Below are 19,597 nucleotides of genomic sequence, written 5' to 3'. Positions count from 1 at the left end.
GCTATTATGTTTTGTGTTTTCACATCCCATCATGTCTACAAAATGCCCATCTGTGTGTATACATGAGATACTCCAACACTTGCTTATAAAATAGGCTTTGTGTTAGGTGATTTCTCTAACTGCAGGCTAATGTAAGTGTTTTGAGTACATTTCAGGTGAATGAGGCAAAGTTATGATGTTTGGCAGGATAGGTGTGTTAAATGCATTTTCGACTTGTGATATTTTCAATTTATGATGGGTTAACCAGAACTGTAAGCTTAGAAGCAGCTGTATACTATTAAATTTTCAATGTCTCTGACTCCTCTGATCTGACCCTGCCCAAATTTATTCTAGACTTTCTACTAGAAAACTTTAGAAAGTCTAAACACCTTAGAAAAAACCTTTCTAAGGTTTCTAAAAACCTTCGAAAGTCTAAAATACCATCTATTGAGAAGAAATTCTGGTTAGTGGGATGAACTAAAATGTCATTTTATGTCCAGCCACATAAAATTATGGATGGATTAATTTTTCAAAAGGATGATAGATACATAATATGTGTGTTCATTTAAATACTTTCATAGTTCTCAGACTTAAATCCTGGCAAAAGCTAAAATAACTTAGCTTTAAAGCTATCTAAAAGTATTTTAGTCAGAAACAACATATTATGTTTCTTAGCAGACAAATAATTACTTACAAATCTATTTTCTGGGTATCAAAATGTTCTGACCTAGTGACACTACTAAATAATAATTTAAATATCTGTTTAGTATTTAGTACACTTCAACATATAACTATAAATATCCAAATGGTACTCCAATATTGATATATTTCCAATGTTAAATTTATAATATTTTCTTCAAATCTTATAGTTGACTGAATTTAGCATTTTTTGTGACTTTCAGTTTGTGAACTAAAAACTTATCATTTTTCCTTATAGGTAATTAATTCTATAGACAATGAAATATTATGCCATGGGCAAATATTTAACATACAGTTTAGAAACAACTATTTTAAGAGAATATTATATTTACTTGACTCTATTTAAGAAAATTCAGATCCCTTCCACTCATAACACATTTATTGACAACAGGAAATCACTTATTATAGAATTCTCAAACTTTTCAAGATGCTCAAGTATCAATTTTAACATTACCTATTGCCATATTTGGCAATATTTATGATTTGTATTACCTAGACTGTTTGTTAATGTTGGTTGGGCAGGGGCAGGGGAATAATCAGGAAGGAGCCTTGCTTTACTCTCTAGGGGCTATTTGAAATGCAGTGTTGTGAGAAGAGTCAAAGAAAAGCAGCAGCAGTTTGGAGCTTTCCTAATTGCCTAAATCATGGCCATGGACCATTTAAAATGGGTCCTTCCTGTTGTGTCTGCATTTGGGTAGGAGTGGGGGAGTTGTTTTGTAGGCTGAGACTATGAGGCAAGAAGGGGGGTAAATATTCTTTTATTTACTGGAAAAATGATTTTTCTTCTCTCTGTGAGAACAAAAGTAATATACATAACTTCTAGATGTCTAATACAAGTCCAATCAGAAACTGGGGGCTAGGGAAGCATCTCAGTGGTAGACCACTTGCCTACCATGATTGAAGCCCTGAGTTTGATCCTGAGCATAGGGTTGGGGAGGTGTGTCTATCTAAATCTAATCAGAAACTGTGCTATTTGTTAGACATATGACTTCCACAATAGCCATTTTAGATTTAATCTTTTATATTTTCATGACTATCAGTGTCTCTGAAATTCAAATCAGAGAGCTTCTTTTTTAGAGGTAAAATATTAAGAAAAAGCCAAAAGGAATAAGAAGTACTACTTTATTTCCTTTTACCATATAGGAGGTCCAGTGTATTGTAAATCACTAAGTAGACAAAGTATTGCATGATATCACTATTTTCCTTTTGAGAACTTTTCAAATTCACAAAAAGGAATTTTAAACTCATTTTTTGGTCGACAGCATGTATAATAAGAACTCACCCTGATATGCTAGTATAATGTTTAAAAAGGGAGAAGAACAAGCCAAAATAAATTTCAATATTTTTCTAGAAAGTATACAGCTCAAGAGAGAAAGACAATGGAATTTCTCGCTGAGAAAAAATGCTAACTTAATAGGAAAACAATTTAAGGGCTATTTTTAAAATGTTCTAAGAATAATGTATTCATAAAAATCTACATTTCAAATAAAGCTACTAATATTAATTTACAACCACAATCTTAAATTAGAAAATAAAATTAATTATATTGCTACAAAGCTAATCCAACTCGAGATGTAATATAGATTGGAAAATAAAGTTTTAAGACAATTAATTTGTATGTAATTAGAACCAGAGCTTTTCAATAGCTTGATAAATTTTATGGTGAATTTTTAATGGTTAAAAAAAAGGCTTTTTAAGCATTCTTCAATAATAATGTTAACAAGTATTTATTTAATGCTTTTATGTGCCAGGAGCTGATCTAAAAGCTAAGGATACAGAGGTAAACAAGATAGTTCAGGCCTAATGGGGCTTATTATTCTTGTTGATATGTTATCTAAAGACTTGAAGATAAGAATACTGAGATTAACACATTTGGATTATAGTTCTCACTCTAGGCAATAATGCTACTACCTAGGCAAGAAACTAGCATTGGGGTGTACTTTTTAAGAGTTTGGTCTGCAATTACCATATGGCCTGTAAATAAACAATGCATAATTTTTAACATCCAAAAACTTACAATTCATTTATCGCTGGGCTCATCGCAAGCCCAGCAGTGACCCTAAAGCACTCTGTCAGCATTTGTGAAGGACAAGAAACTGGCAACAATTTAATAGCTATTTTCTGGAAGTAGAAAGACTTTCAGGTTCCATGAGAACTTTGTTTTTGTTTTGAATCTGTTCTCAAACAAAGAGATAACCTCTTTATCCCTTTTAATACAATATGTAACAAATGAAAATTTGCCTCATTATTAATAATACTACAGAAAATTTATCCATTGATCAGTGAATATAACACAGATATCTAACTCAATTTAATTTCTTTTTTTTTCATGTAGGGGAGATTTTACTTTTATTTCTCTATCTTCAAAGAACATAAGATCATTTGGAAGACAAAATAGGTATAGATGTCTTGCTCTGTTCTTGAGGATTAGGATTTTTGAAACAGAAAATAGCTTACTTGACATCTTAATTCATTTCTCATTTATCTCTTTGTATAATTTCCTCCTCTTTCCTCCAAGAAACTATGACTTCTCATCTTTATCTTCATCTGAAAAGACACACTAAGGGCTACCATCAATTCAAAGGCAGGTAGCTCTCTCACTATGATCTGTCTCACATCAACATGACATTCTCCAGCCAGAAACATATGGAGCATTTGCTGTACAAATCCTACCCTGAAGTTTGCCAAACTATGAGTCATGACCCACTTTTACTAGAGAAATTAATTTTATGGGTTAAAACCAGCATTTAAAATCAAATACAGTGGACTGGGGATATAGCTCAGTAGTAGAGCACTTACCTAGCATGCGTGAAGCCCTGGGTTTGTTGTTGTTTTGGAGGGATGTGGGGTACTGGGAATTAAACTCAGGGGCAACTGACCACTAAGCCACATCCCCTATTTTGTATTTTATTTAGAGACAGTCTCACTGAGTTGCTTAGCACCTCACTTTTGCTGAGGCTGTCTTTGAACTTGCAATTTTCCTGTCTCAGTCTCCCCAGCTGCTGGGATTACAAATGTACACCACTGCACCTAGCAAGGCACTAGGTTCTATCACCAGCAATAAACATACACACACACAATGAAGCATAGAAAAAAAAAATACAATATGATTTTGCACCTATTTGGAAACATCAGTTTACACTGTATGTATATAAATTAGGGTATGTATGTGTATGTGTACTGGATCCTGATTTATACTTCTTACCTTCCTTCAAGTTATAGTCAAAAGTTTAGAAGTCATTAAGCTAGAATGTTCAGTTCTAGGAGCTGCAACTTTATCTGAATACTTCTGGAAAGATTTTAGAGATTTAATGTTTGGTGTTACATAGTTTCTTTAAAGCAAAGGTGGTGTTGATCTAATAAGCCAAATATTTTCTAAACAACTGTCAGTCAACAAACAAACCAAATCATTTTCCTAGAATAGTTTTATTATTATTATTATTATTATTATTATTATTATTATTATTATTGTGGTGAGGGGGGAGTACCAGGGATTGAACTCAAGGGCATTCAACCACTGAGCCACATCCCCAGCCCTATTTTCGTATTATATTAGAGACAAGGTCTCACTGAGTTGCTCAGTGCCTCACTCTTGCCGAGACTGGCTTTGAATTCAAGATCCCCTGGCCATCGGGATTATAGGCATGTGCCATGGTGCCCAGCCTATTTTTTTCTTAAGAGAAAGATAAAAAATAAAATACTTTATCTTTAAATTAACCTGAAAATTAAAATCGATTTATTAATCACCTCAAAAAATATTTTAAAGTAACAATAACCTAAGCCCCCAAGTACCTTACAGGAAAAATATTCTCTGAGAGGATGGTTTGATGCAATCTTCAAATAATGACTTCAAAAATAAACAAGAGATAAATATTTCTTTGCATCTACTACATATGCACATGAATACACACACACACACCAACCTTATATTCCCTTAGCAGTAAAGAGATTTTTAAATTCAAATTCAGAAAGCTTGGAATATGTGACTGTGACTAATAGCACCTAGTCATTCAGCATGAACAGAAGCAGGAATAACCTGACTATACTGACTGTAAAATAACTGTCTCAGAAAAAACTAATTCTGAATAATAGTTATAGCCTCACTTTTCACGTGTAGTTACTGTATGGAATTCATATTTAAAATATGAAAGACATTTTCTTAGTCTTTCTGCAGTGTCAACATTGAAACTTGGGTTTAACTCGGCCTCACAGCCTCTTGCACTTCTTGGGCTGTCAGAACTGGAAGAGGCAACTAATATCAACCCCTGCAGGAAGGGACAGCTCTGTAGTCTTGAGTAGTCTTTCAACAACAACCCTTTGGTTGATTAAAACTGATACTGACAGGCTTCAATCCTTTTTGGTTTTACGAATTTTGACTGCTAAGTGGAGCCTCCTGGACTAGAAAGCTATGAGAATTAGCAAAGATTTTTAACTGAATATGAAATGTTTGAGAAAACAACATAAATGTAAACTATTACTGAAACTTGAATATATCTACAAAAATAAGGTATGGATAATAGAATACATTCATAAAACACAGAAAGATAAAGGTATTATGCAAAGATGTACAGAAATACCCAACCCTAAATTCCATATAAAGGACTTTCGAGGGGATGGGGTTGTGGCTCAGTGGCAGAGCACTTGACTAGCACATGTAAAGCATTGGGTTCAATCCTCAGCACTACATTAATAAGTAAATAAATATATTGTGTTCATCTATAACTAAAATTTCAATAGCTTGAAAGCTTATAAATAGAAATTAACCAAAATATTTTTAAATAAAACTTCCCTTTTTAATTCCAAAGTCTACATATACACTATACACTGATCTCTTAATAACACCCTAAGTTGTAGACAGTTCACTATATTTAGAAACTTAAGTTAATCTTGATACAGTTAAAATAATTAGTCATAGATCAGGGTGAAATCTGTCTCCTTTATAGTACCAAACAATAACTAAGGACACATGAGGCACTTCCTTCCTTATTGTATAGTGTAATTCATCATAAAATAATCAGTTTTATTTAATTATATATTTTTTAAACCACACGTTTAAAATCAAAGTGTTCAAACAAAAATTTCCCCTGAAAACTTAAATTTTCACATATTCAATATTTTTGTGGTTAATAGGAAAACTTAGGAAAACATTAATCTGTTAAGATTCTTAATACACTGAAATTAGAAGCAGAAGTGTGTACATTTTTCTAGGAAGAGATTCATTGCTTTTAGAGATTTTAAAACGGGTCAGTGATCTGATAATAGTCACTGCTTTGGGTGAAAGTTTTGTATAAGAGGAACTTTCCCATGAGTTACTAAAGATGTTAAGAGATAAAAATTGGAATAACTTCCCCTAACAACAAGACCTGTAATTAGCAGGAAGATACACCAGTTCTAAGACTATGCTGAAGTTTATACATATTTATGTTTTTATTTAGAGCTTGGAAAGAAAACTAAAACTAAAAGATGAGTAAACAATGAAAAGTGTTTGTTCAGATAGAAGAATGGTTGTAACAACCTGTGTTATTGCTAGCAGTACAGATATCTATGGGCAAGTTGTACCAAATTTCTGAACTCATTCAACGTTTGTCTAAGTATCTATTATCCTTTTTATGTATTTTTTTCTTTTTCTGACCTTTACAAAATGGAGCTCCTTTTAGAATATCTCTTTAGCAAACAGTATCTATCACCATGCCACCACTCTGAGAAATAAGTCCTGTGATTTTAATAAATGAGAATTCATTTTACTCAATAATCAAATGAACAATTTTATCCTGACTTGTTATTTAAAAAAATCAAACCAATATTCTCTTAAGAAAAGTAAAGCTATCTCCATTTTTAAAGGTTATTCCTGATATCTTGAAATATAACACATTATCATTACATTTCGATGTAATGGGAATAAAAGTTCAATGGGAATAAAAGGAATATAACTAATACTGGTATTTCATGCCCAACAGAAATTAGGTACAAGGAAGATAGAAAATGAACCTTAAATTTCTAGCCTAATCTCTAAGCATTTAAACTATGATGTATTTTACTATTTTCCAATAAACTTATAAGTATTCTAATTAGGCAAGGATCTAATTAGGTAGAGCCACAGGAATTATGAAAGCACATCAACAATTAATAAGGTTCAGAAATCTTTTCACAGTAAAACCCTTTTCATAAAAACATCAAAGGAAAAAGACAACTTAAAATAATGGACTTTTCTTTTCAACAAAGTTGATCATCCAGGCAGAAAGGGTTGACAAAGAATTGACCTCTGTCACTAAGCTTGTTAGCAAAGACCCAGATAAAGAAAATATTATGTTAATGAATCAAATGAGTGACACAGAAATTACCCTCACATATTTACTGAGATTATGCAACTCACACCCATATACGAAACAATTTTATCCTTCCCTAAATATATCAGATAAGTCTCTTGTTTTTTATTTATTTCAGTTCTAATAAGGAGGAATAGGATTTTCCAAACCACTGGACAGAAAAAAACCTGGACTATCAAGAATGGTTCTTGCTAAAACCTATTAGGATTTCTGGCTCTACTACTGAATTCAGTCAATGGGATAGTGAGGGAGTTTATGAAAAGACTCTTGCAATACCACCTGTGTTTCAGAGATATTAAAAAATTGAAGAAAAAAACATGTACCAGAATGTCTGTCATTACTTAAGGGAAATTTAAAGGTTTAAAAAAGTTTGAAAAAGTTTAAGAGGGTCAATGACTTAAGATCCTAAAGACAGATTTTTAAAAGTGTTCTGATTTAGCTTAAATTAATGGAGGTATTTAAAGGGGGAACAGACGCTGTGGTAACTAAGATAAAATTTCTCATTTAATAATGTTGATAATGTGATCAAACTCCCTTAGTATGAAAATATCTCAAGTCCTATTCAGGCTCAATCTACTCAAAAATCTGAGTTTTTCAAAGCAAAAAACATGTTAGAAATGCACAGGTTGAAAGGAGTTTAAACAAAGCTGAAATAAATGGATAAAAGTAGCTCATGTGGCAAAGAAACAAATGTAAAGAAAATTTTAAAAACTAAATGATTATAAAACCCACAAAACAAACTAAATAGGCTGTGGGAGCCCAACCTTGCATGTGACTGAATCACACTCCCCAGCCGAGTGCTGAGGCGCTCAGTCACAGAAATGTGGCAGAGCTTTCCCCACCCTTCTTAGGTTCGAGGGTTGGTGTCTCTTGCATGGGTGTGTCTTGCTACAGCCCCATGAGTGGAGATATGCTTACCTGTTCCTTTGTAATATAACTCCTTGCCCTGTTTAGGATAGAATCTTCCATGGAAGAGCCTTGTGTGTGTCTCCTTCTCTTACTGTGCCCTTGGGTGTGGCCTACCCAGGTGTCAGTCAACTGCTCTCGCTCTCTTTCTGCAGACCCTTAAGATCAGAGGAGCCGTCACAGCGACCCCAAAGAAAAAGGTATTTGTGTCTCTTGTGCGGTTATTTTGCACAGCCCAGTCAGCCCAGTTTTCCTGGAGTGACCCCTGAGCCTTTTAGTTGAAAACCAAAACCCGGCAATAGGCCCCACAGAAAACATTTACAGATAGTTATAAAAACAAAGAAAAATGATGATCTCAAACTTTCCTTTCTATTAACTCTCTTGAATATTATCATTTTTTTCATTTCTTCCAAGAAAGCTTAGAATTAATCAATCTTTAACTAATGTTACTATTAAACAATTTTTGATGAAAGAATGTTTTCAATCTAAATTAATAACTAAGCAAGAATGTCTGTCCTTATCATTTCTATTCAACCCCTATTGTAGGGTTTAGCTGGCATATTTAAAACAAAGAAAAAGGCATCCAGAGCAGAAAGGACTCTCTTTTTTTTCAACAGCTCACATAATCATTATATAGAAAATTCTATGAAATCTACAAAAAAGCCAACAGCACTAATAAATGAGTGTAATGGGATTTCAGAATTTAAAATCAACACATTTAACATATCAGCTTTTTGCATACTAGCTATGAATCTCAAACTAAAAGAAAAAAATACTTACAATAGCATCAAAAATATAAAATATATATTTATTTTTTAAATGTGCAAGATCAATATACTGAAAACAACAAAATATTGCTAAGAAATATTAAGACCTAAATGGGGAGAGATGTAGTCTTCATGAATTGAAAGATTCAATATTGTTAAGATGTCAGTTTTCCTCAAACTGACCTACGAATTCAACACAATACTAATCAAATCCCAGTAGCCACTTTTAAAGAAATTGATGATTCTAAAAATTCATATAAACATGAAAGGAACCTAAATTACCAAAAACAACTTATAAAAGGAACAAACTAGGAGGATTTAAACTACTTGATTTCATTACCTATTAAAAAGCTACAGCGATCAATATAGTGTGATACAATAGAGGAATAGGCACATAGGTCAATGGAACAGACCTGTGTGTTTATCCAAGAGAAATATAGGATAATCTGTTACCCAGGAGAAAGAAGGCATATGTCTATACAAAGAATTGTACATAAATGTTTACCTGCAATAACCCCAAATTGGAAACAAACCAGATATCCATCAAAAGGTGAAAGGAAAAACAAATTATATTCCAGCCATATAATGGTATACTCTTCAGCCAAAAAAAAAAAAAAAGATAAAAGAAAAAGAATAAGTGATAAGTGCAAGAATGTAAATGAATCTCAAAATAACTGTTGAGTCAAAGAAAATTACCATATGATTCCATTTATATCAAGTATGAAAAGATGAAGATTCATCAATGTCATAAATCATGTTAGTGTCTGTCTAAGGACTAGAAGGGAAAAAGGAAGGACAAGAAAGGGAAATTTCAAGGGACACCAGTAAACTGGGGTGAAGTATGTTAATTATCTTGATTGTGGTGATGATTTTCACTAGAGTAAGCATGTCAAAATTTATCAAATTGCACACAGTTTATTATCTGTATTATCTTTATCATCAATAATACTACTTAAAAAATTTAAGGTCAAAAAGGATTTCTGAAAGATGATTCGGTATACATCTCAATGTACTCTTCAAAATTAATCCTGAACTGTTCTGATCAAAAATCAACTCTAACATTGGCAAAAATATTAAAATAATTCCCTCAAAAAGCCAAATGACTTCTGTAGAAATATTCAAGAGTCAATGAAATTACTACTTGATGTTTAAGATATTTTTGATATGGTGATGGTTATTAGCAAGGTTTGGGTGGTTTCTGGACAAGTGAATGTCTATGAATAGTACACTAAAAATGAATAATCATACCTTGATTTGTGCAAAGGGTCTCTCATAACCTCCAACATAGAGAAGGCCAACATTCTGGGGAAGTAACCTATAAGGTGGAAGAAGAAGCATTATTTATAAAATATTCTTCCTTAAATGTAAGGTTGTGCTATGATAAAAATTTATATGAAAAAAATTAAATATCTATGTATAATTCTTGTATTTTGCACTATGGGATAGTAACCAGCAAGTGAATAATTCTTACATTTCAGAAAATAGTGGGTAAAATGTTAAGAATGAAAACTTACATGTAGAATAACATATTAGGAATTCTAATAAAATTACTACATAGCATCTCTGAGAAAGAAGTAAATGAAATAATGCATGTATTTAAATATTCAATGCATGTCAATACTAAACCTAAATAATTCAGTACCAAAAATTCAACAGAAAAAACCTGACACAACTCTAAAAACGCAGCTACTGGTAAGTTGTATCATAGTATTTATTAACCATAAGAAAGCAGTAGGGCAAAAGGTGCTAGCTATGGAGGGATCTAGAAAAGTTTGAAGAGATAAAATTTGAACTTAGCCTTAAAGGGGAAAATCTAAACAAGTTCCTGAGAACAAAGAGAAATCAAGACAAAAAGGAGACAAGGAATAATTTTGTTGGAGATGAGAACCAAAAAAAATTAGGAATGGAATATGAATAATTTTAAATGACAAATACTGTATTTTGAAGTAATTTGGGATCATACTTTTTAAAAATATGCTTTATAAAACAAATGCATGCAGAAATTAAAAAAAAAACATATAGAGGACGTAAAATTAAGAAATAATGGTTACAGCTGGGTATGGCGGTATATGCCTATAATCTCAGCAACTCAGGAGGCTGATGCAGAAGGATTCCAAGTTCAAGGCCAGCCTTGGCAAATTAAAAAGGCCTTGTCTCAAAGAAATAAAAAAAAAAGTGATGGAGGTATAGCTCAGTGGTAGAACACTACCTCCCCCAGTTCAATTCCTAGTACCCACACCAAAAGCAAGAAAAAGTGATTATAATCCCTACTTATTCCTTGTTCCTAGTTCCACTTTTAGAGGTATATCATTCTTGATTGCACTAAAATACTGTGAATGAAAAAATACCAAATTTAGATCTATATTTATAAAATGTGTAGAGGAACTGGTAGTAGTGTAGGCTATGGGAAAGACAAACAATCTTATGTTTAATTAAGCTAAATGTAGATATATCTCATTCTTCTTTTATCATAAAAAATTTTCTAATGGACATCATGAATAAACAAAAACAACTCCAGTCTTAATACTACTACAAAGAAAAAGAAAAAATAATTTTCTGACTTCTTTGCTGAGTTTCTAAAACAAGACACTTAAGAGTATGGATAGTTAGAATAGCCTTTAAAGGCAGATAACAAAAAGCTAATGATCTCTTGGATAGCTGTAAATTCTATCACACGAATCTGAGAATGGAACACCAAGGGGTATATAAAGAAAAAAAAAAGCACTGCAAACTGAAAGTATTCTACTGGAAAATTCTTAATAGATCATATTGTCCTGATGACAGAAAATTAGAATAATCAAGATTATCATAACCATCTTAAAATTTCAGTTAGTGGCTTAAAAATCCTGCTTCAACAATTCCAGGGTACACGCTTATACATAGCCTCTCCGAAACTGGGGTGCTTTTGATACTTGATGATGTCTTATAATTGATGTCACCATCAATTGTATCAACAGTGTAAGGTGATAGTGTTATTACTTTCCACTGACAGGGACTAATAAGATCATGAAAGTACACTCTCAGAGCAACTTAGATTCTATGAAATAAAGGAACACTTTTTCCAATCTTCTGTTATATACATTGTATAAGTGTCTATAAAGCACTAAAGGTCACTAACAATGTTAATAAGAGAATGAACACAACCTGAATTAAACCAACTTAGTAAAAAGATTTTATTTTTGAAATACAGTGATAAAATGTAATAACACATTAAAATACTGTTGAAGGCTACAAACAAAACTTCAAAAGCATTTGTTTACTGGACTCAAATAGAAAGTATAGAAAAAGTCCCCAAATCTTAACAGAGAAATGGAGAATTTCTTAGCCATTACTTGACAAATAAGAAATTAATCCAACTTTAAACCATTTCTGGTTCCACAAATTTGATATTAGCTATAAATAGCAGTGGTAATTTATTTCCTGTATAACAAATGTTCACAAAAAGCTTGATAAACCCTCTTCAGAAGAAATAATCACTGTTCATACAAATAGATGCTAGAATAAAAGAGAATAAAAGTTGGCTGACATTTAAAATTCAATGTTTCTAATTACTATGTATATACATTTCAGGAAGTTTGCCAATATACTATTTAGTGTGCTCCCTCCCTTCAACATGCCTATCTAACAACTACCCTTTTCTAAGCAAATTTCCTAAATGTACCTGTTAGATAGCATATTTCACTTTTAAATTACAGTTCTTTCTTATTCATGTACCTATTATTCCTTACCATATATTTTATTACTACTTTCATTTGGATAGGTTTTAATATGTATTATAATTTAAAGGCCTGCTAAGTGTAAGATACATATTTTTAAAATGGAACATTTCTTTAAATGTTTTTACCTTTCAAAAAATTATTTTTTCAAATTGCATACATAATTACTACCAGTAATAGGCACCATTTTATCATGACAGGGTGCTTGTATACAATAAAGCAATTGCACATTTTAAATCCCCAGGGTAAGGTATTAATTCAGAACTGATAGACACATTTGTAAGTATATTTTAAAACAGAAGTCCTAACTCATTTAAAACTAAGTAATTGTTTTGGCCTTAAGTTAGGTGAACATTACGATAACCTTTATGAAAATGCTAACAAACTCTAAAACATTTGCTTGTAACTCAATTCTTCTATGTGTGGCTACCAAAGAGGATATTTTAGGAAAGCAGCAATACACAGGAAGTGTGTGTGTGTGTGTGGGGGGGGCTACTACAGCTTTTGAAAAAGCAAGAATAGGCAAGATTAATACCGATTCCATTTTACTTTCAATATCCCAAATACAAATATTATCAAATACTTATCCTTAAAATAAAGTCATCGTCGCCCCCACCCTCTGACAAAAAAAGAAAATCTCAATATTGTTTTCAGAAATCTTTCACAAAAAGGAAAAGAAAAATATCTATCAGGTAATAGAAGAAAGATTATTTAAACAAATTTCATATATCAGGCATATACTGATACGTCACATATTCTTATGCATTACACACAGAAAAGCTGCATTAAAGGGAAATTGAGTATATATCTATTTCAAATTTAAAAAATTTTAAAGAGATCTTTCAAAAAAATGCTAACTAAAAATTAACTGTTCTATCTGTAAGAATATAGTGTCAACTACTAGATATATTCTTAAATTACAAAGAAAAACCTTAAAAGAAGTTACAGTATTTTGAATACCGATTTATTTAAAAATCCCACTTTTTAGTCAGCAAGTTTTCTAAACATCAAATTCATCCAATGTATGTACTAGGTGAAAAATCAACAACCAAAACCAAGCACTACAGTAACAGAAAGCAAATGCACTTAACATGAAATCAACGGTAACATTTTGATTAAAAGAAAATGAGAAGACCTCTGAATCGTCTAGTAGGATATAAATTTTAAAAGCACACCACAGGGCAAAAGACAGGGTCTCACTAAGTTGATTAGGGCCTTGCTAGGTTGCTAAGGCTGCCCCTGCCCTTGAACTTGTGTTCCTCCTGCCTGGGGCTCCAGAGTTACTGGGATATAGGTATGCACTAGCATAACTCGCCATAGGGCAGGTTTCAAGCAAATGATTCAAACTGTAACAGTTTCAGAACACAATAATTCAGCTAGATATCAATAACAAAAAATAACTGGAAAATCTCCATGACTGAAAAGATAGATGTATACTTGTAAATAATCCATAGGTCATAAAGGAAGTCTCATTTGAAATTATAAAATATCTTGAACTAGATAATGAAATAACAAAAAACCTATGGTGTGCAGCTAAATCCAGTTTAGAGAGAAGTCTATCATCCCAATATATACATACATATATGAAATGCTTAAAACAAACTGATGAGTTATGTATCAACCTCAAGAAATTTACAAAAATCAATTAATCCAAAGAAAAAATAATAATGAGCTAAAAGTTATGAAACAGAAAAAGTTCAGTAGAGAGGAAAAAAATATTAAAAACAATTTTTTAAACATTAAATTGATCCCTAATTAAGACAATGAGAAGATAAATAATAAGAGGACATTATAAACACTTTTATACCAACAAGTTTCAAAATTCAAAATAGAAAGATACAATTTAGTAAAGCCAATATAACAAAAAGTAGAAAATCTGAGTAGTATTACTATAGAATTTTTAAAGTTATTTCTACCAAGGAAGCAAAAGGCCTAGATGGACTTACCTGTAAATGCTACTAAATATTTCAGGAAAAATTAATTCTAATCATACACAAGGCACACAAAGCAAGAAATATTTTCCATTTATTTGATACTTGGATACAAAATCGATGTTGATCAAGACAGAATTAAACAAGCTATAGACTGGGTAAGAATATTTGCGAAAAACATGCAAAAGGCCTGAAAATTTTTGCACAGGATATTTATGAAAAAGAACAGTTATCTGAAATATACAAAAAAAGAAACCTCTTAGAACTTGGTGATAAGAAAATAAATAGGTAAATAAAATTACCTATCAGACAGCGGGTAAAAGATGTGAAGAGACACCTCACCAAACAGAATATATAGATAACAAATAAGCATATGAAAAGATGTTTGGCATCATATGTCATATGTCATTAAAGAAGTACAAACTGAAACAATAAAATACCACTACACACCCTTGAGAATGGTCAAAATCCATAACACTGACATTATCAAAGGTTGGTGAGAATGAGGAGCAACTGGAACCCATTCATTGCTGATGAAGACTGTGGTTTCTTACATAACATACTGATAATATGTGATCCAGCAATCACACTCTTTAGTATTTATTTAGCCAGAGGTAAAAATCTACGTCCATAAAAAAATATGCATAGGGATTTTTATAATAACTTTATTCATACTAAAACAGGGAAGCAACCAAGATGTTCTTTGGTAGGTGAATGGATAAACAAATTGGTACAGACAATGAACATTTTTCACTGCTAAGAAATGAATTACTAAACCATGAATAAACATTTAGAGATGGAAAGTGCTTATCCTGGTACCAGGGATTGAACCCAGGGGCACTTAACGACTGAGCCACATCCCCAACCCATTTTATTTTTTATTTTAATGCAGGGTCTCCCTAAAGTGCTTAGGAACTCTCTAAGTTGCTGAGACTGCCTTTTAACTTGCAATCCTCCTGCCTTAGCCTCCCAAGCTGCTGGGATTACAGATATGTGCCACCTCATGCAGCTAATATTATTAAGTCTTGAAAGAAACCAATATAGAAAGGCATATGTATAAATTCCAACTAAGGAACATTCTGTGAAAAGCATAAGTCAGGAGACAGTAAAAAGATCAGTGATTGCCAAGGGTTGATGGGAGAAATAGATGAATATGCAAAGCACAGCTTTTTAGGGCAGTGGGATTATTCTGTATGACAATACATTCTGTAGATACATGTCCTAATATATTTGTCAAAACCCACAAAATGTACAACACGAAGAGTGATCCTTAATGTGAACTATAAACTTTTGGTAATAAGACATGTCAATATAGATTAATAAACAAATGTACCATTCTGGTACAGGATACTGTCCGTGGAAGTAGGCTGTATATACTGAATGGCAGGAATTATATGAGAATTATGTACTTTCCATTCAATTTCTGCTGAGGCCAAAATTTCTCTAAAGAGGAAACTTTAAAATGCATACTACTAGTGAAAGAAGCCAATCAAAAAAGGTTACCCTATATGACATTCTGGAAAACACAAAAACAATGGAAACAGTGAAAAATTCCAGGGTTGCCAAGAATTCTGGAGAAGAACAAAGGGGAATTTTTAGGGCAACAAAAGTATTCTGTATGACACTCTAGTGATGAATTTTATTTGGTCATTATGCATTTGTTTGAACCCAGAGAATTATATGACTATGGACTTTAGTTAATAATAATGTTAATAATAATATTGATATATCAATTACAAAAGTACCACCCTAACGCAAGATGGTAACATATGGGACACTGTATGGTGAAGAAAAGCACATATATGGAAATTCTTTCTGTAAACAAAGTAACAAAGTCTTATTTTTTTTAATTGACAGTATAAGAAGTCAATTGAGAAAAGAAAAGAAAAAAATTCTAATAAAACTCCCTACTAAATAAAGTCCAGCAAAAATTTTAAAGAAGATAGTATGCAACCATCAAATTGAGTTTATTCTAAGAATGCTTTAACATTAACTAACCTGCCACTGTAATTCTACCTAATGAATAGGACAGAAGGAGAATACCATATTACAATGACAGGAAAAGTAGTGGAAAAAAAATTAAATTCCCTTTATAAGTGCTCTTAGCATACAAAAAAAAAAAAAAACCAAGCTAACTTTTTCAATTTCATCTGAAGGATATACATTCATACAATACATACATACATACATACATACATATCCTATAGAAAACACACATACAGTAAATAATTAAGATCAGAGCCCAAATCAATTAAACAATTTTTTAAAAATAGTCTAAAATTTAAAGATCCCCCTGTATGTGTATCCCAAAATGCATAATCTCAATAAATAGAAAGGATCAATGAAGAATTGGTTATTTGAAAGATAAACAAGATTGATAAACCCTTAGCAAAACTAACCAAAATAAAAAGAGAAAAGACCCAAATTAATAAAACTAGAGATGAAAAGGAGAAATCACCACAGACATCACAGAAATACAGGGAATCATTAGGGACTATTTTGAAAACTTATACTCCAATAAATTGAAAAACCTAGAAGACATAGATACATTTATAGACACATACAACCTGCCAAAATTGAATCAAGAGGACACAGAAAACCTAAATAGATTGGTAACAAGCACTGAGATAGAAACAGTCATAGAATCCTTCCAACCAAAACAAACACCACACCCAGAACCAGATCGCCTCTCAACTGAATTCTACCAGATTCTTAAAGTAAAAACTAATAGCAATGCTGTTCAAACTATTCCACAAAATAGAAAGAAACAGTACACTTCTGAATTCATTCAACGAAGCCAGCATCACTTTCTTACACTTAGACCTGATAAGGACATTGAAGGAAAGAAAACTACAAGACCAATATCCCTGATAAACTTAGATGCAAAAATCATTACTAAAACATTAGCAAATTGTATTCAACAACAGAGTAAAAAGATTATATATCCTGACCAAGCTGATTTTACTTCAAGATTACAGGGACAGTTTAACATCCACTAATCAAGGAATGTAGTAATCTACTACATAAATAGAATTAAGGATAAAATTTACATAGTCATCTCAATAGGTACAGAGACAGCTTTTGACAAACTTCATCACCCATAATAAAAAATATTAAAGAAACTAGGGACAAAAGGAAATTACTTCAACATCATAAAGGCTATATTTAACAAACCCAAAGTCAAAATCACAGCAAATGTGAAAAAACTGCAAGTATTTTCTTTACAATCTGAACAAAGCAAGGATGTCCACTCTCACCACTCCTATTCAATATAGCACTGGACATTATAGCCAGAGCAATTAGGTAAGAGAAGGAAATAAAAGGGATTAAAAATAGGAAAGGAAGAAGTCAAATTATCAGTGTTTGTAGATGATATGATCCAATATTTAGAAGATGTAAAAAAAGCTCCACCATAAGACTGCTAAAACTAACAAACTCTTTTTCTAAGCCTAGAATTTCTGTTTCAGAAATCTGATGTGAATTATTGGGATGAGAGTGGAATAAATGTAGTGTAGATAAGGAAAGAGAAATCAGGAGAACAATTATAGAGGTCCTTTAGTTAATTACGTGGGGATTTCATCTGCTAATATTTCTTAACTCTACAAACATAAAAATTGTTCTCATAATTTTTTATTAAGATGAGCAAGTTAGCAGCAAACAAACACCATGAAACAAGACTAAGTATGTCATATAATCAACACCAACACTGAGTATGTCCTAATGCATGAAACGCCTATTTTAATAGGAAGAAAAAGTAAGTGTTTTGGGTGGTAAAATGTGCTAAGGCAAAGGTGTTATCTCTGAGACTGGACTCATTTTATTTTATTTATTTTTTAAAAAGGAGAGGCATTTTATATTTTATTTAACAAGGTACAATTTTTAACAACAGATATAACAAGTGGCTAATAAGAAGAAAAAGACACTGCAAATTTATCTAGTATACATAAATAAGTTAAAGATGGATACAAAAAACTCACTATAAATGAGATGCAGCACAAATAAATTCCTTATCAGATGTCAAGTAAAAAGGGCACATTAATATGATTACATAATTTGAATGATTCCAAGCAGCAATCTGAAGCTTTAAAAATAAGACCACCTTGTAGGATATTGTAAAAACACAAAACAGAATTCTACAATACCTAAAAATGTTAAGCACAATTGTTTTATCTACTTTACAAGATAAAAATATACTTCATACTTTACAAGATAAAAATATGAGTAAAACAAATATCAAGGTAGCTTAAAATAAAGGGAAATAACCTTCTATATCTACAAGGCACAAATGGAAGTATCTCCCGCTTCCCTACTGCTAACCCGGGGTGGGGAACAGAGGCCCAGGACAGGCCCAGGGCTGCACCTACCAAGCTGCCAACACACACCCTCGAGGCCAGGCCCAGGACCACCCCCCACCAATCCACCCAGGAGCCCAGGCCTAGCCCCATTTATGAAAGTGGTTGCATCCATCTTGGATACCCCCACTGCTATCTTGAGTTACCACCACTATTGCCACAATCACCATTAGTTGCCATACCGTCCATCTTGGGACACCAGCCGGGGACAGTAACACAACACCAAAGTGAGGTACAGGAAATCTGCATGGATATTACAAGATTATAGGGCAAAAACTGTAATGTCTCAGATCCTTACTGCAAGAAAGGAAGACACACAGACCCCCCCCAAAAAAAAAAAAAACCAAGGGAAGAGGAGTTGGGGTTGTGGCTCAGTGATAGAGTGCTCACCTGGCATGCATGAGACACTGGGTTCAATCCTCAGGACCACATAAAAATGAAATAAAGATATTGTGTTCCTCTAAAACTAAAATAAATATATAAATACACACACACACACACACACACACACACACACACGAGAAAAAAGAAAACGAGAGAAGAAAGTACCCCAAACAAACCAAGATACAATAAGAGAATGTACTGACTGCACAATTAATGACATGTCAGAGAAGGAGTATAGAATTTGCATAATTAAAATGATCTGTAAATTAAAGAATGACATAAGAGACCAAATACAGGCATCCACTGATCACTCCAACAAAGAGGTAAGGGAGGAAATACGGGGAACAATTGATGGCAACAACAAAGAGATAAGGGAGCAAATACAGGGAGCAAAAGATTACTTTAAGAAAGAAAGATTCTGGAAAAGAAAAAAAAATCCTTGAAATGAAGGAAACAATAAACCAAATAAAAAATGCAATAAAAAGCATCACCAACACACTAGATCACTTGGAAGACAGAATCTCAGATAATTAAGAC

General features: G+C 32.4%; 1 protein-coding gene across 1 annotated transcript in view; it reads right to left on the bottom strand.

Annotated features, from left to right (window-relative positions):
* Nucleotides 1-19,597, bottom strand: part of Rngtt (RNA guanylyltransferase and 5'-phosphatase) — a 242,356-nt gene that overhangs the window by 39,155 nt on the left and 183,604 nt on the right. Inside the window, exon 14 of the mRNA XM_076858433.2 lies at nt 9,926-9,992. Coding sequence (XP_076714548.1) covers nt 9,926-9,992 — 67 coding nt within the window. The remainder of the gene's footprint in view (nt 1-9,925; nt 9,993-19,597) is intronic.

The sequence above is a fragment of the Callospermophilus lateralis genome, chromosome 6, assembly GCF_048772815.1.
Source record: "Callospermophilus lateralis isolate mCalLat2 chromosome 6, mCalLat2.hap1, whole genome shotgun sequence".
Lineage (NCBI taxonomy): Eukaryota > Metazoa > Chordata > Mammalia > Rodentia > Sciuridae > Callospermophilus > Callospermophilus lateralis.
Note: the sequence above shows the minus strand (reverse complement) of the source record. Positions and strands in the feature narration are given on the sequence as shown.